This window comes from Salvelinus fontinalis, chromosome 2 (assembly GCF_029448725.1).
Source record: "Salvelinus fontinalis isolate EN_2023a chromosome 2, ASM2944872v1, whole genome shotgun sequence".
Lineage (NCBI taxonomy): Eukaryota > Metazoa > Chordata > Actinopteri > Salmoniformes > Salmonidae > Salvelinus > Salvelinus fontinalis.
The window spans coordinates 36,604,467-36,623,496 of record NC_074666.1 but is presented as its reverse complement, the minus strand read 5'-3'; the positions used below and the strand labels follow the sequence as shown (position 1 = coordinate 36,623,496).

Sequence of the window (19,030 nt, the reverse complement as noted above, 5' to 3'; positions counted from 1 at the left end):
ATGAGTAAAAAATATGTCCTACTTGTCTGAACAAGTGGCTAAAAAAGTTAATGTCAAGCCCTTGTTTGTGTCTGACGCATTCCTCTGGGTGTGTATGCAACAAACCAATAAATTGGGATCTTGTTTTGACTGAACCCTCCCATCCTCGTCTATCTATATTCCTCTTGAAACACCTGTAACCACACGTCTGCATTTGATGTGAGGTTGACTACCTCCACCCCAATGCCTTTTGTGTTCTTGAAAAGATTGTCATCCTTGTAGAGAAACGTTGGCACTAAGATGAATGAATGAAAGAGAGGGGTAAAAAATGGTTTACTGGCGCAAAAGCGGGAAAATCTTCCTTGCAGCTGTAAGACCGGTGCTGAAATCTTCTATTCCTCAAATCCTTACAGGGAGGAAAAACCAACCTATCAGGCCAATTAAAGTTAATGCGTGGTGACACGTTGAATCAAGGGCAGGGATTGCTGCCATATGGTTGGCCACTGGTCAGGCTGTAAATCAGGAAGCAGAGTGTGCAGGACTGATGGAGGGGAGGGGGGTGTCAGGGAGGATGACGCAGCATCACCCCTTGCCACATAGAACGGAACAGCAGCAAATCCATGATCTGTCTGGTGGTGTGAAGAAAGTGCACTCCCTCTACTGCCCATTACCCCCGTCAAGCCTCCCCCAGCCCTAACCGCCCTTCCACCTCTGTCTTTCTCTCTGTGTGTGTGTAACTGCCAGCTTCATTAAGGGTTGTTTTGTTTCCCCTCCCAGGGAGGATTTAAATGAGCTGTCATCCTGACCTTTTTCAGCTCCTGTGTTTTTAAAGGGAGTTCATCTCACCCTCTCTCCCCTTCTACAGGTGACAGGCACTTTTAAGCCGGCACCCTGCGGCAGACGGCCATGCCAAGGTTGTTTTGTGGGTAATTTCCTTCCTCATAACAACGCGGTGTGTGTGTGTTTGTCTGTGCTCCGGTGTTTGTTCTGATGCCACATGGCAGCAAAGGATAAGGGCACGGGGCAACACACCCTGTCGACTTAATTTGCTCCCTGACTGTTCTTCAGTACAAGCATCTGTGGTGTTTTGAATACTGTAACTAAGTGAAGCAGTCTGCAATTAAAGCTGTTCTCTCTCTGCTGCTGATGTTACCTCTGATTATGTTACTGGGTGGCAAGCTCACAAACAGCCTCTCGTTATTAAAGTACCTTGTTATTTATTTAATTTTATACGGTCTCTCTACTCCATTGTTTGATATCCCCTAAATGTACTCACGTTGTGGCTGTTGCCTCTTGAGGCCTTGTTGGGGACCGTAGGAGGGCTGGGGGATATGGCCAAAATGGCATATCATGGTATTTTTCAAATTTATGACAGTATTTTATGTTTTTGATTAAAAGTTATACATTTTCTTTGAGTAGTGTGTGACCCTAGGGTGGAAACAGATATTCTAAATCATTTCAATGGGTCTTGCACATTTGTGACCTGCTGGAGGTCATTTTGCAGGGCTCTGGCAGTGCTCCTCCTTGCACAAAGGCGGAGGTAGCGGTCCTGCTGCTGGGTTGTTGCCCTCCTACGGCCTCCTCCACGTCTCCTGATGTACTGGCCTGTCTCCTGGTAGCGCCTCCATGCTCTGGACACTACGCTGACAGACACAACAAACCTTCTTGCCATAGCTCGCATTGATGTGCCATCCTGGATGAGCTGCACTACCTGAGCCACTTGTGTGGGTTGTAGACTCCGTCTCATGCTACCACTAGAGTGAAAGCACCGCCAGCATTCAAAAGTGACCAAAACATCAGCCAGGAAGCATAGGAACTGAGAAGTGGTCTGTGGTCACCACCTGCAGAACCACTCCTTTATTGGGGGTGTCTAATTGCCTATAATTTCCACCTTTTTGTCTATTCCATTTGCACAACAGCATGTGAAATTTATTGTCAATCAGTGTTGCTTCCTAAGTGGACAGTTTGATTTCACAGAAGTGTGATTGACTTGGAGTTACATTGTGTTGTTTAATTGTTTGAGTGTTCCCTTTATTTTTTTGAGCAGTGTATATACAAATGGAATGTTGTAGAAGGGTGCTGGCGCTTTTTTTGCGATTTCACTTGCTTTTGAGGGGGTGGGGTGGGGTTGACTCTGACATAGTAATTTTAAACCTACCAAGGCCTGGGGGAAGAGTCTGCCCCACGTTTTACCTTGGCTGTTTGATGTTTTAATTTAAGTTGTTATTCACATCAAATGTCACCTCTACCTGATGCTCCAGGTGTGAAACACTTTCTAATTGAAAGGTAACTGTGTCCTCCCTGAATTGCCCCCCCCCCCCCCCCCCAGGACTGAGAGTTCTATTAGCCAGCACTCTGCTCTATACTATTACTATAGTATCTCTATGTAGCATATGTGTCCCTGCAGTTATGTCTGCGTTCTGACCTCTCTCCTGTCCTCTCTCTTCCTCCCTCTCCCCCTCTCTCTCTGCAGTGTGAGTAGCAACGAATGTCCCATGTTGCATTAGTGTCTGTGTGAAATGCTGGCCTGCCTGCCAGGGCCAGGTGACCTCTCCCTCCAGCTTCTTTCCCACACGCAGATGAACACTGGACTTCAGAAATGTAAGGGTCTCTACTCTACACACTCACTCACTCACTCACACGTCATTCATTCCCTCTATCACACACACTCACTCACACACACACACGCACACGCACGCAAGTCATTCATTCCATTTACAAGACCCAAGGTCTTTTAAAGGCAGTGCATAGGTAGTAGCGGGGTTATACCACCTTGCAATACAGATATTGGTGTACGGAAGGAGGCTAATTCGTACATTTTCGATCCAAATATTTTTTATAAGGATAAGCATTGTTAGATTGTAGGAGTAATTATGGCAGTCCTAAAAACGTTCTTCCTCTGAGTCAGTTGGAGCACCGATGTTCACTGCCTTCATAACATAAGCCTGCAGTATAATAGGCTAATACCCACACCACACCAAAACTTAACAAAAGTTTCTAAACTTTATTAGGGTAATATCATAAGTCAAACCATTGTTTATAGGGAAAATACGAGCAGGATATTATGTTGTGGCAAACACAACATTCCAGTTGTAACTTAATTTTGTGCAAGAAAATGGCTCAACAGAAAGAAACAAAACAATTGCGAACTGGTTTAAACTGTCACAAAAGGTTTTAATGGGCTATATTGCAGCAATTACAAAAAAAAGGCTAGTGCCTACCATACCCAACAAATGACAGCAATAGGCTAATGATATTTATTTTACAACAGTCCTACGTATAAGCTATACTGAACAAAAAATATAAACGCAACAACTGTTGGTCCCATGTTTCATGAGCTGAAATAAATTATCTCAGAAATATTCCATATCCACAAAAAGCTTATTTCTCTAAAATGCACAAATTTGTTTACATCCCAGTTAGTGAGCATTTCTCTTTTGCCAAGATAATCCATCCACCTGACAGGTGTGGCATATCAAGAAGCTGATTAAATAGCATGATCATTACACAGGTTTACCTTGTGCTGGGGACAATAAAAGGCCACTGTAAAATGTGCAGTTTTGTCACACAACACAATGCCACAGATGTCTCAAGTTTTGAGGGAGCGTGCAATTAGCATGCTGACTGCAGAAATGTCCACCAGAGCTGTTGCCAGATAATATTAATTTCTCTACCATAAGCCGAGTCTGATGTCGTTTAGAGAATTTGGCAGTACGTCCAACCGGCCTTACAACCGCTGACCACGTGTAACCACGCCAGCCCAGGACCTCCACATCCGGCTTCTTCACCTGTAGGATCGTCTGAGACCAGCCACCCAGACAGCTGATGAAGCTGTGGGTTTGCACAACCGAATCATTTCTGTACAAGATGTCAGAAACGGTCTCACCAGGATCTTGACCTAACTGCAGTTTGTCGTCGTAACCGACTTCAGTGGGCAAATGCTCCACTTCGATGGCCACTGGCATGCTGGAGAAGTGGCAAATGGCAGACAGCGTGTATGGCGTCGTGTGGGCGAGCAGGTTTGCTGATGTCAATGTTGTGAACAATTTCTGTAAGTTGTGTCCCAATTCTTCCATGGCCTGCATACTCACCAGACATGTCACCCATTGAGCATGTTTGGGATGCTCTGGATCGACGTGTACGACAGCGTGTTCCAGTTCCCGCTAATATCCAGCAACTTCGCACAGCCATTGAAGAGGAGCGGGACAACATTCCACAGGCCACAATCAACAGCCTGATCAACTCTATGCAAAGGAGGTGTTGTGCTGCATGAGGTGAAATCCATAGACTAGCACCTAATGAATTTATTCAAATTGACTGATTTCCTTATATGAACTGTAACTCAGTAACCTTTGAAATTGTTGCATGTTTTGTTTTTATTCAGTGTAAATACAGGGACACAATTAAAGACAGATTAAACTTTATTTAGCAAATAAATGTCTGAACAGAATGACACAACACATTTTCCATATTTTAAAGAACTGGTTTAGATGAACACACAGGCCTACAATAATTATGAATAAAATAACAATAATAATAAAACAAATTATTATTAATACGAAAAAATAAAAGTTTCAAAATTGCATCCTACCTAAATAGCGTGTTGCCCTGCATTTGGCCCTGTCAAAGTTATTTTCGTCTTTGTCCACTACAATCTAAAATCTTTGTGCTCTAATATCATAGGCTAATTTATTAGGGGCTAATTTTGGGGGAAACTCAAAGCACATTAGCTATATCACTAAGATTATACCTGCTGCTAGTAGCCATGTATTAATCTTAACAGCACTGTAATGTTAAAAAAATTATATATTTGCAGTTGTAGCCTAGCACCCAATGAGGCCTATGCAATGTCTAATGTGCATTTCGCACTTTCTGTATGTCATAGCCATATCAAATGTATTGTTTGTAAAAAATAGTTGCTATTGAGCTCAAAATTTAGTTGAGAAATAAAAAGTATACTTACAGAAAGCTGTGAACATCCTCTCCCCATCTGTGAGCAACACACCCTTCTCGCACTGTTTCAACGTGTGATACCACCTCACCCCCAACCCTCTCTCCCAACCCCAGGTGACATATCTCTCTCTCTCACACACACACACACACACACACACGCACACTTCAGTCGATAGTCCTAAATATTTTCGGTATTTGCTGTTATTGAATTCATTTCTGAGATTCCTATGGTTTACGATCACATGATGGTTACATTGAACAAAAATGTACAACCAATGCATGTTATTTTGAACAATGGACACCAAATCATGTTTTCTCCTGTCTTTTTGGTCCCTCAGAACTGGTGCCAAGTCCTGTAGAATTCTTCTCAAATCTCCTATCCAAGCCCGACTGTACGATGTTGGCCATCTTATGCCACGATTTTGTAGTCCAGACATAATGTTCACGTCGTGTGCAAATTCTTAGGCCATAAATGATTGTGGAATGTCTTGGCACTCTCATTGTGACAGGGTCGAGATCTGCCGATTTTTAAGTAGCACTACGTGCGGCTGTAGGCTCTGACAAAGTTCTGGCAAAAACATGTAGCCTTAATCGTGCAGTGTGGCTGGTGTTACGAGCCGATCCTGGTGACTGACCAATAGGAACACGACCTACACTGAGTATGCGCACAATAATATGATTTTGAATAGTCCGATTAATATAATAGTATGATTTAAACGTTTACATGCTTTGCAAGACGAATGATTTCCCTAATAATCTTGTTTACATAACAAATCTGAAATCAGGCCACCTGATGGGATTTTGATAAATGGACAATCGCCAATCAAAATAAACTTTTTACCATGTTATTTTTGGAAAGCCTATTTAATTCTGAGTTCGGACATATAAAGTTTGTATATGAAAACTATTTCTAAGATGCATACTGGCTGGTGCTGGCACATGCGCAGTTCTAATACACCGCTGCACTTGACGTAGCCGATGTTGGTTTACATAGCCTCGCAAGCCAATCGCACAACAAGCAAGTCATACAATCTGTCTAGGTTGATCTCAAAAATTTGTATTTGGTAACATCGCACAGTGTGACATCTAATTATCTTAAAAGACTGAATCCAACAATCAGTGTGGGGAAAGCTTTTAGATTACGTCCTCTGTGCATTATTGATCAGACCCAACCCAGGGCATACCCCAACAGACCAGCTTGATTTAGATCTCCCCCCTTTCCCCCCACTCCCTGAGGCACAGAAATCTCTATCTCCCTCTAGCTAGTTACTGCAGCAGGTTTGTGTGTTATAAAACTCTGTCCCTCCATCTATGGCTCATCAAGACTGTAATTTCAGAATCACTGTAATCCGCCTACCCCCAGGAGCTCAGTGCCAAGCGAGGGGGAGTCTCACTAAGTGCCAACGTCCGCCATGTTGTTCTGTTCCTCCTCCTCTCCTCTGGCAGGCATGTGACGACAGTACAGTGGAACAAGCTTGGTTTTAAAAAGGTCCACTCTGTAATAATGTCTGTCGCTTGCTGCGCTGCTGTGTTCTGTAATGCACATCAAAGCAGTAGGGGCTGAAAGTAAAAGTTTGGTTTACCAATGAATGAGTACCTTTTTTCCCATTCCTATCGATAAAATAATTGTATTAAGTCATACAAAGGTTTTACTGTGTGTGAAGTTTCAAACACATTTGATTAATACAATATTTAATCAGTTGTCTTCTGCAAATTATGTTTATGTTGACTCAATCTTTGTGAGAGGGAGGGAATCTGACTTCATTAGTCTTCAACTCGCAGCTCAGACATTTTAATTCCGGTTAAATTTAATAAGCCCTGAGTTAGCCTGCCCGGAGCAGGTTAGATCTGAAGGATTTCTTTGCCATAGAAATTCAGCTGGCTGAAAGGTGAGCCACTTCTGTGGTACCGTTTGAACTCCAAGTTGACCAAAGTTACCTCGCTAACTCCTCAAACTACATTCATAGTATAGGGCTCAGGGCAGCAGCTTTATTTATCATTGGGGAGAGAGACTGAAGAGCGACGTTAAATAGATGAGAACACACACACACACGATACCTGTGAAATGTTGAGGACTATCAGAGGAGAGGAGTGGGTCAAGTACATAGTAACAGCTTGTTCTCAGACTGAGTCTGATGCTGTTGGGAGAGCGATCGTTAACCTCAGCAGCTTGGCAGCTTGGATTCCTCCACAGCACAGAGAAGGAAGCATGTAGAGAGAAGTACAACAAATGGAGCAGACAGAACAATTTTACTCTATACACGCAGCTACTTTATCGAAGGGGCTACATGGGAAGATACAGAGATTTGAAGTAGATCACAACTACATTCCCTACTTCCACATAATTAAAACAGTAAGAGATTCGTTAAGTCACTCTTGTCTTGAGAGAGAAATGAATGAGCCAGCCAGCCTTTGGCCCCCCTACAGTTTAAATATTGTTTGGTAATAACAGTTGTGTGTGTGTGTGTTACTGACTGTAAAATACTTTTTCTATGTGTTCCTCCATTGGGCAGTCCCTCCAGGATTTCGTTAGGATGTTTTTGTGATTTTTGCGGACAAAAATGGTTAATTTTGGAATCCATGCTACAGGACTATTTTGATCACGGACTGGGCCCCTCTGGCAATAACATTGACGAATACACTGACTGTCTCTGGGTTCATCAGGAGGTGCATAGAGGATGTTATTCCTACAGGGACGATTAGAACATACCCAAACCAGAAACGGTGGATAGATGGCAGCATTCCCGCCAAACTTTAAGCGTGAACTGCCGCATTTAACCACAGTAAAGTAACTGGAAACATGGACGAGTCCAAACAGTCTCAATTCAACGGCTCACTCACCGTTGCACTGCACACCGCCCTATCCCACCTGGCAAGAGGAATACCTATCTGAAATGCTGTTTATCGACTACAACTTAGATTTTAACACCATAGTGCACTCCATTCTCATCACTAAGCTCGGGCCTTGGGTCTGAAATGCTCCCTGTGCAACTATATCCTAGATTTCCTAACGGGCCGACCCCAGGTGGTGAGGGTAGGCAACAACACTTCCGCCACACTGCACTTCAACACTGGATCCTCCAGGGGTGTGCTCAGCCCCCTCCTGTACTCCCTGTTCACCCATTACTGCATGGCCACGCACAACTCCAACTCAATCATCAAGTTTTCTGACGACACGACAGTGGTAGGCCTGATTACTGACAGCAACGAGACTAGAGGGAGGTGCCCAGAAAAGAACCTCTCCCTCAACGTCAACAAAAATAAGCAGCTTGTCGTGTACCACAGGAGACAGAAGAGAGAGCACGCCCCCATCCTCATCGATGGGGCCCATCTCATTGCCACCCTTTGTTTCCTGTGCATTTTAAAAAGAGAGCGGATTAATTAGCCCCTTAGCATTGTGACACCACCATGCCAGTCTTCACAGCTCAGCTCTCTGCCTAGTGCCACTCTGCCTAGCCCACTCACTGCATGCTGCCTGTGAGGCTGAGGAGAGGAGAGGTAGATGGAGAGAGACTTACAGCTATAGTGGAAAGACTAAAACCCATTCACATCCACATTAGGAGATGAGTCTGCGATGGAACCCGGTAGCATTACTTGACATTTTAGACATTTCGTCCCCAGTAAAAGACAGAACTAGCCACCCTCTAAAACTCTATAGAGTTTAGTTTTTTTACCCACGTATTTAATAGAAGGATGTTGTACTAGATATAGTAATTGAATAGAATAACTAAATATAAGAACGTATGGTTTGGATGTTAAAAGATGGGGGTTCACTTTGGTTCAGACAGTGTTTTCAAAAGGCATCACTGTGGGACTGCCTGTCTCACTATCTGTTGGTGTATCCAAAATGGCACCATGGGCCCTGGTCAAAAGTAGTGCACTATGTAGGGAATAGGTTGTCATTTGGGACGTGACTGCATGTGTATGCATGTAGGTCAGGCTGGCTGGCTGGGGCAGGGAGGGTGACCGGGTTTGAGGCCCAGGGCTCAGCCCGGGGAGGGGAGGCTTGATGAGGTTGCATACAGAACCTCTCCTCAACCCAGATCACAATGGCTGGAGGCAGGCCTCTCTCTCTCATATTACATTATAACTGACTTTTACAGTTGGGGAAAGAAAATGAGTCTCACCGAGTGACAGAAACACGCCATCACCTTAGCACATGCTGAACACACACACTCACAGGCACCTGAATACACATGTCAAACACCCACCTTATCAGTCTTACACTCCCCCAAACACAAAAACATACACATACTCAAACTACAGCATCTTCAGACACACTGGGGCATTGTTAAATATAGCCAGTGAGGTGCTTAGTAGCTGTCACAAATGTCTCAGTCAGAGGGCTGAGGGCTCAGTGGTGTTCCAGAGATCAGAGAGACGCTGTGTGATTACTGTCTGCTGTCATGGACCTGCTCCGCTCTTTCTCTACCTCTCTCGCACTTTCTCTCTCTTTGCCTCTCTCTCTCTGCCTCTTGCGCTCACTAATTCCATCCCTACCCCCCTACCTCCCTACCCCCTCTCCCTCCCTATTTGACACAGAGGAGAACTATCCCCCTGGTAGACACAGGGGACCAGCACTGCCTCTCCCTTTCTGCCTCACTCCTCTTTGTTGTCCCCCACAATGAAATCGGGGAGGGGACTGTGGATCTGTCTCTGTCCGTCCATTCGTTCATACGTTAGTCGCATGCAAGATCTCAGACAACTCTGGCCCGATTTTTTTTTTTCTCGAAACTTGGGTGAATGATGTGTCTTACCATCGAGATCCGGAATTTACAAAATTACACCGATTGGCTCAAGGCAGGAGCTATAGTAATTAACTGAAATATGTTAGTCACACGCGATATCTCAATTGGCCCAAGGGGGGGCGCTACATCATTCGTGGGGGACGACATATTTACTGTTGCCTTGTTTAGTCTGGGAATCAGTAGCAGGCAAAGTAAGTCCTTTCTTCCTTGTCACTCTCTGATTCACATCTCACACACACTTATTGTTAGCTACAACTCATAATGACCCGACGCTACTGACCTCAACGTTACTGACTGACTGTAAACCTCAACTACGGCACTTCAGAATAGGAATAGGGATTGGAATGTGTTGCTTGCTTCGGGGAATCCAGTCAAGATCAAACTCTCTGTATGCGTCCAAAATGTCACATTATTCCCTATATACTGCACTACTTTTGACCAAAAGTAGTGCACTATAAAGAGAATAGGGTGCCATTTGGGGTTCAGCTTCTATTGTGTCCCTGTGAGGTATGAGTTGAGAGCACTGTGCTGTTTTTGATATTAGGGGAAGTGCTGAGATTTGGAATGTGAGAATGTTGTTGAAGTCAGTCCGGTTCCGTTCTTCTCAGAAGAGAACCTTAGAACCTCCGGTCAGATTACCACACATCTGCTCTTCTGACGAGAAACTTGACATTTAGCTTTTTACCTGCGTTAACACGTTTCTCTCTCTCTCTCCCCCCCTTTGTCATTCCCCCCTGTGCTCTCTCTCCGCCCACCTCTCTATCTTTCTGTCTCTGTCACCCCAGGGGACACTACACAGAGGATGAGATCCGCTCAGTATCCAACCCCTGCGGAATTGGATGCTTATGCTAAGAAGATTGCCAACAACCCCCTGACCATCAAGATCTTCCCCAACAGTGTCAAGGTCCCCCAGAGGAACCACGTGCGCCGCACAGTCAACGGGCTGGATACTTCAGGCCAGCGCTACAGCCCCTACCCCCCCTCTCAGGCCAACGCCAAGTCCGGCCTCCTTGCCATCGTCAAGGTGCCTGTCGTCAAGGGCATCCTCAAAGACTTTGACGGCAGCCGGGCGCGCCTGCACCCCTCTGGGGTCATCATGAACCCCCCTGGCCCTCGGGGGCCTTTTACAACAGCTGCCTCGGCCAGCACTTTAAACCTCCACCACCCCCCTTCCCAAGGCCAAGGCGGGTCCCAGTCTCAGCAGAACCTGAACCCTCAACTTGCGAGCCAGACTCACCCACAGACTCTACAACAGACTCACCCCCAGCAGCAGCAGGGCCTCAGACACCCACCCTGCATGCCCCAACAGCAGCACCCGCAACAGGGGCTGCCCAGGCCCCAGACACTGTCCCACACCCAAGCACTGGGCCATCCTCAGCCTCCTTCTGGTCTCACCCTCTTGCTCCAACAGCAGCAGCAACAGCACCTTCAGCAGCAGGGGCAGCCACCTCCTGAACTGCAGGGTGGCCGGAAGCTGCCCGATGGCGACGCACCGCCTAACGTTACAGTCTCTACCTCAACCATTCCGCTCACCATGGCTGCTGGCTTGAACCAGAGCCGCCAGCCAGACCTGAGCAGCATCGTGCACCAGATCAACCAGTTCTGCCAAGCCCGGGCCCAGGGGGCTGGAGCCACCTCCATGTGTGAGGGCCAGATTGCCAACCCCAGCCCCATCAGCCGCAACCTCTTCAACAACGCCTGCTCCAGGGTGTCCATGCACAGCAACCCGCACGCCAACGCCTGCCCCCCCGGCCTGCCCCCACACCCCAACTGCATCATGTGTCCCGCAGACAAGGCTGCTGCCCCCGCTAACCCCCAAAACAACATGGTTGCCATGAACAGGATGCCTGTTTACCACAATGATCTCAAACAGCAGCAGCACCAACATAATTTACAACAGCAGCACCAACAGCATTTACAACAGCAACACCAACGGCATTTACAACAGCAGCAGCATCAACAACAACAACATAATCACCAACAGCAGCAGCAGATGCGCTGGAACCAACACCAGTTGGCCTATCTACAGCACATGCAGCAGGAGGGTGGGGGCCACCCCTGCAAGCACCCTTCCCGCATGGGCTACCCCCCGGAGCTGTGTGTGGGCCATTCATACAGCCTGAAGCCTCCTATAGAGAAGCCCACCCCCTCTCCTCCCGTCAACAACAACGGCATGCCTGGGGGTCCACTGGCCCACTACACCAATGGTGGCCACTACTTCCAGCCACACACTGTGTGGAACAGCAGCATCCTGCCCACGCCCAACAGTGACAGCTCTGGGTCTCAGGACCTGGCCATGCCGTTCCATGGGGGGGCCTCAGGGGGCACCACCACGCTAGATTGCGGCGGGCCCCCTGTGGGAGGCCATTACAGGCCCGGGGGCGGCGGCTCCACCTCCTCTTCCTCCTCCTCCAGCCAGACTAGTCTGATGAAAACAGCAGATTACTTGGGCGGGGACTTTCAGACGCCCTGCTTCCGAGATCAGAATCTGGTGCTGATGGGCAAGATGCACAGGCCACCAATGAACAGGGTGGGGCCCGAGGTTGGCCCAGGGGACGGCAGAACCGCTCACATCCAGCACCCAGGGTACAGATAAGATAAGCTATGGCCGGCATTGTCTATACAGCAGTTATCAAAAACAAGAACCTTCTTCTTTTAGTCTTAAGAATGGAAAAACATGAAATACAATTAAATTAAGTAAAAATGAACACTGACATTAAAAAAAGGACAAATATATTTAATAAAGAGCAGTGTTTTCTTTTTTTGTAGTCAATCTTGCAAGTGATCAATTGATTTTGTAAATGAGTGCTTTCAGTAGGCACCCTCTAGGGAACGTTTCTTATGTATGTGATTGTCGTCATTCCCTACCTTTTTTCCCATCCTACCTGTCTGTCAGTGTGCCTGGATCTAAGGATACAGAGTTATTTTGACTTCAGATCTGTCCTAAGAGTTTTTTTTTATTTTAAGCATAAAAGATGTCTCCTGCAGACGATGGATGAAAACACACTGATCGTTGATGGAGGAAAGAAAACACATTCTCATAAGGATCTTGATGTTTTTACAGGGTCGAGTGGGGATTTCTCCGCTCCGACTAGTTTTATTGGACAAGTGGCTAATTTTCCCTTATTACGTTTACATGTGAATCTCGTTGTGACATCGAAATTAAAAGCATATATATATATATATATTCCTCTTGAAATCGCCACAGAGACGAGATTATTAGTGAATGGTTCAGTGTGGAACTGTCAGTCACTGGACACTACAAAGTAAAGACGGAGACACTTGCCATATGCACATGTACAAAGAGGCTTTTTTTCTTTTCTTTTTTATGTATTTATTTGTGTAATAGGACTGTTTTATGAATCAGGTCACCCACTGTTCAAGGTTGATTCCTGTCTATCATCGAAGTATCTAATCAGGTTGATGTTGGTACAGAGTATAGATATATGCTGTATTGACATCTAGATCCTGCAGGGAGCAATTTAATGTGGGGACTGACTGGGGGAGCCAACCAACCGATGCTCTCTTGCTCAAAATGCTGCAATGAATTCAGGTGTCTGTTACAAACCATTTTGTCACCATTGCCAATTGAGGTTGGCAACATGATTGTGGAATAACATATTTTTATTTAAATGGAGTGAAAAAATTAATCATCTGTTCATTCTGTCTGAATCCTGAAATGGCCAAAGTCACATAATTGACATAATATGTGACTTTTTATGTTGCTTACTTTTTTTTCCTATAATTTTGGTAAACCCGAAAAATATTACTTGAATTGTTGAGATGCAAAGTTCTGTTTGGCAGTTGTTTAGTGAAGGGAGGAGGCTAGTTATCAGGACTAAACCTTACTACTGGAGTGGAAGAAATATAATTGTTACTAATATTATATTAGAAACTAACGATGAACCAAATCAGAGTTTTGATTCTGAGTTTTAAAAAATGTTTTATTTATCATTAAGTTAGGTGTAGTTGCTACTGATTCTGATATGAAGTGTGCTTGAAGAGACCAAATTGATCACTTGCAAGATCACTTGGCGGTAAACAAAAATGACTTAAGTTAAACAGCAAATGCATTGTTTATTTTATTGTACACTGGCTTACCTACTATACTACTCTAACTTTAAAGTGTAGTGTGTGTGTGTGTGTGTGTGTGAGAATGATGCCTGCTGACGTGGGTTGAGTATAAACTTGTGTTTTGTATGTGCTCGTGTGTGTCTGTGAGAGTGGGTGGACATCCACATTCTGTTCACCTCCCTCCCAAACAGCCCTTAAAAAGCCTTAAGTATTTGGTCCTTGGACTTTCCTTTGAAAACAAGCATGGTTATAATGAAAATCAAAAATTATGATGGAAGATTGCAAGGATACATACAGAGGAACAGCAATTTCTGTTAAACATTTTTTTATGATGTTTTTGTTGAATAGAAAAAGCAATTCCTTAGATTCTTTTTTTTACGAAAACAAGAAATGGAGTAATATTTTGTAATTATATTTTAAAGCTATGTGTAGTTACTGGGTTGTAACAAAAAAAATCTAAGTTTCAACGCTTCAGTTGTGACTATTTATAATACTTGATTTTCTTGTTATTTAAATCTTATTTTTCCTCTTTGTTCCCTTTACTATTGCTGTGAAATGGAAGATGGCCCAATAAGCCTTTCTTTTACGTGTCACTCTGGCTGTACGACAGATAAGACGCAAAAGCGTGAGAGTTGTGCTACTCTTTTTGTAATATTGTAATAATTAAATAAAGTTCTAATTTATGCTTTGAAATTAGTGTTCTATGGATGTCATGTTCTTTTGATGCCCAAATGCCTGTTCTCTTATTTGATGAGCCGTACAGAACTTACAAATATGAATAGGCCTATTTGTATGTATAAGTTTACTACCCTTCATTCAATGAGAACAGATGGAACAAATTGGAATCTTTTTAACCTTGTTTGTGTCCAGACCATATACCTGTCTGCTCACTGCCTAGTAGATCTGCATGGGTTACCCCCCCATTGAGTTTTATAGTGTTACCCCCTGATTGGTTGAATGATTTCCTTAGATGAGACTGTATTCCATGTTTTTTCCATTTTAGTCCTTCAGATTTCATTTCAATAGTAGGTTACTGTGTGAAATAAAGATTTACCTGCATCATCATCACATAGCACCTTGCCTCTATCTAAAAATCAATGACTATCAATCAGGTACAGAAGCCTCAGAACAGTTGCTGCATTTGGACACAGTTAGGAAGTCAACAATCGATGAATGATTTTAGGCTAGCTAGACATACACTATATATACAGAAGTATGAGGACCCCTTCAAATTAGTGGATTTGGCTATTTCAGCCACATCCATTGCTGACGGGTGTATAAAATCGAGCACACAGCCATGCAATCTCTATAGACAAACATTGACGGCAGAATGGCCTTACTGAAGAGCTCAGTGACTTTCAACATGGCACTGTCATAGGATGCCACCTTTCCAACAAGTCAGTTTGTCAAATGTCTATCCTGCTAGAGCTGCCCCGGTCAACTGTAAGTGCTGTTATTGTGAAGTGGAAACGTCTTGGAGCAACAACCGTTCCACCGTGAAGTGGTAGGCTACACAAGCTCACAGAATAGGACCGGCGAGTGCTGAAGCGTGTAGCGTGTAAAAATCATCTGTCCTCAGTTGCCACACTCACCGAGTTCCAAACTGCCTCTGGAAGAAACGTCAGCACGAACTGTTCGTCGAGAGCTTCATGAAATGGGTTTCATGCCCGAGCAGCTGCACCTCAAGCCTAAGATCACCATGCGCAATACCAAGTGTCAGCTGGAGTGGTGTAAAGCTCGTCGCCATTGGACTCTGGAACAGTGGAAACGCATTCTCTGGAGGGATGAATCACGCTTCACTATCTGGCAGTCCGGCGGACGAATCTGAGTTTGCTACCTACTCAATGCATAGTGCCAACTGTAAAGTTTGGTGGAGGAGGAATAATGCTCCAGTGTTCCATGCCCCTTAGTTCCAGTGAAGAGAAATCTAAACGCTACATGATAGAATGACATTCTAGACAATTCTGTGCTTCCAACTTTGTGCAACAGTTTGGGGAAGGCCCTTTCCTGTTTCAGCATGACAATGTCCCCCTGTGCAGGTGTCCACATACTTTTGGTCATGTAGTGTACATCCCTTGTGCCTCACATTGTCGTTTAACTGCAACATCTGGTGTACGGTGATTGCACCAATTACATTCAGTGCTTTTGATTGTATCAAAGCAATCCGGTGCAAAATAGTGACAGGAAGTCACACAGCCAGAGCAAGCTGTGAAATCTGCAGGACTGGCTGGATTTGATCCGTCTGGCAGGGATGGAAATTGGAAGTTATATAAAGAGCGCACGGTGGGGGGGGGGTCTGGGTTCAGTTCAGTATCGCTCTATCGAGAGACATTTGAGCAATGCAGGAGTTGATTCATCGACGGCGGCAAAGGGATATTATTTTGGGACCTTTCAATGAACTTTGTGAATGGGTATTTATGTACAATTTTCATGGAGACCGACAGTCCACCAAACCGGTCAGATTAAGTCCATGATTTACAGTAATAATAGTAGTATGCTGTTAAAATATTAAGTTATGCTCACAGAATTCTAGATTCAGGTGTGAAATGCTATGGATAAAGTATCACCAAGGGACATTTTCAACCATATCACCGAAGTTTCGCAGAAGATCGGCATTATAACTCCATTGAAATTTAAAGTGCAACTGCACTTCCTGATTTGACCTCGTTTTGATGATTACTCATTAAGAAATGCTAGCGGTGATGACTGAAGCCAAGAGTTGTCTTGGGTGTGTGGTTTGATGTCAATGTGTGTTATGTTCACATATCGAACCCTGGCAGGTACTGTTGTTTGTCCCTTCTGAGTCGCCGTTGCAACAACATAGCCACTTCCTTAAAATAGTGAGAATTGATCTAAGATAAATCAAGAAATGTGTAATTAATTTTGACGTTTTTGCAGAGGTCTTAGTCGTGTTATTTAACATTTAGCTAAGGTGTTTGATGCAGTAATTCTCAAGTAAACAAAAATGCATGAAAACTAGTCAGTGTATTCAATAACATGTCTACAACTTCCTCATCTGCAAGCTTTCAAACGATCATAAAGCACAAGCTACAAGCTGTTTATCAGTGCCCAACATCACTTGTTAGCTAGCTCTATTCAATCTGCATCGCGGAAGTTTACAGCATGATTGAAATTTAAAAGGCAATGTTCCGGCTTTAGCAGAGACTGCATTCACGGTAAATGCTGCATATGTCGGTTTAATGGGAAATTACCTTTACATTTATATAGTGGAATCTGTAACACTTCAGCTTTACACATTGAAAAGAGCCCTTTGTTCCAACTCTTTTTGCCAATGAAGCTAGCAAGTAGTCACAGGCACATAAACTCAGCAAAAAAAGAAACGTCATCTCACTGTCAACTGCGTTTATGTGTAAATACAGTGGGGCAAAAAAGTATTTAGTCAGCCACCAATTGTGCAAGTTCTCCCACTTAAAAAGATGAAAGAGGCCTGTAATTTTCATTATAGGTACACTTCAACTATGACAGACAAAATGAGAAAAAAATATCCAGAAAGTCACATTGTAGGATTTTTAATGAATTTATTTGCAAATTATGGTGGAAAATAAGTATTTGGTCAATAACAAAAGTTTATCTCAATACTTTGTTATATACCCTTTGTTGGCAATGACAGAGGTCAAACGTTTTCTGTAAGTCTTCACAAGGTTTTCACACACTGTTGCTGGTATTTTGGTGCCAACAACAGTTACCCCACTCTTCCACCAAAGCACCTGCAAGTTCCCGGACATTTCTGGGGGGAATGGCCCTAGCCCTCACCCTCCGATCCAACAAGTCCCAGACGTGCTCAATGGGATTGCGATCCGGGCTCTTCGCTGGCCATGGCAGAACACTGACATTCCTGTCTTGCAGGAAATCACTCACAGAACGAGCAGTATGGCTGGTGGCATTGTCATGTCAGAATGAGCCTGCAGGAAGGGTACCACATGAGTGAGGAGGATGTCTTACCTGTAACGCACAGCGTTGAGAATGCCTGCAATGACAGCAAGCTCAGTCCGATGAGGATGTGACACACCGCCCCAGACCATGACGGACCCTGCAAATCGATCCCGCTCCAGAGTACAGGCCTCAGTGTAACGCTCATTCCTTCGACGATGAACGTGAATCCGACCATCACCCCTGGTGAGACAAAATCGTGACTCGTCAGTGAAGAGCACTTTTTGCCAGTCCTATCTGGTCCAGCAACAGTGGGTTTGTGCCCATAGGCGACAATGTTGCCAGTGATATCTGGTAAGGACCTGCCTTACAACAGCCCTACAAGCCCTCAGTCCAGCCTCTCTCAGCCTATTGTGGACAGTCTGAGCACTGATGGAGGGATTGTGCGTTCCTGGTGTAACTCGGGCAGTTGTTGCCATCCTGTACCTGTCCCGCAGGTGTGATGTTCGGATGTACCGATCCTGTGCAGGTGTTGTTACACGTGGAGAACGATGTCCGCGAGAACGATGTCCAGCTGTCCGTCCTGTCTCCCTGTAGCGCTGTCTTAGGCGTCTCGCAGTACGGACATTGCAATTTATGTGGCCACATGCCCTGGCCACATCTGCAGTTCTCATGCCTCCTTGCAGCATGCCTAAGGCACAATCACGCAGATGAGCAGGGACCCTGGGCATATTTCTTTTGGTGTTTTTCAGAGTCAGTAGAAAGGCCTCTTTAGTGTCCTAAGTTTTCATAACTGTGACCTTAATTGCCTACCGTCTGTAAGCTGTTAGTCTCTTAACGACCGTTCCACAGGTGCATGTTCATTAATCGTTTATGGTTTATTGAACAAGTATTGGAAACAGTGTTTAAACGCTTTACAATGAAGATCTGTGAAGTTATTTGGATTTTTACGAATTATCTTTGAAAGACAGGGTCCTGAAAAAGGTCCGTTTCATTTTTTGCTGAGTTTAGAACAGCCAGGCTACAATAAGCTTAAGTGCCGTTTAGTTAGGCTTCCGGGTTAAGTGAGCAGTGTGACTTGGCAGAGTCGTGTTTCGGGGAGGACCAGTGGCTCGCAACCGTCGCCTCCCCCTAGTCCGTACGGGAGTTGCAGCGATGGGACAAGACTGTAACTACCAACTAGATATCACGAAATTGGGGAGAAAAAAGGGTACAAAAATATAAGAAAAAAGAAAAAAAGAAAACCGTCTCCTGCAGTGAGAAACTATGATGTCGGCGACCAGGAGCTCTTGGCGGGGAAGTTGGCATTTGAAGAGTGGAGACACTGGCTGGAGAGCGCATTTCTCATCCTCACCAACCTTCGGAACCTGAAGTAAATACAGACA

General features: G+C 44.7%; 1 protein-coding gene across 8 annotated transcripts in view; it reads left to right on the top strand.

Moving 5' to 3' along the window:
• Positions 1-14,819, top strand: part of LOC129817938 (protein FAM222B-like) — a 75,038-nt gene extending 60,219 nt beyond the window's left edge. For all 8 annotated transcript variants that reach the window (XM_055873548.1, XM_055873553.1, XM_055873540.1 and 5 more), the window contains 2 exons: positions 2,453-2,580; positions 10,466-14,819. In XM_055873548.1, coding sequence (XP_055729523.1) covers positions 2,499-2,580; positions 10,466-12,276 — 1,893 coding nt within the window. In that variant the 5' untranslated portion in view covers positions 2,453-2,498 and the 3' untranslated portion in view covers positions 12,277-14,819. The remainder of the gene's footprint in view (positions 1-2,452; positions 2,581-10,465) is intronic.
• The last annotated feature ends 4,211 nt before the right edge of the window (positions 14,820-19,030 follow it).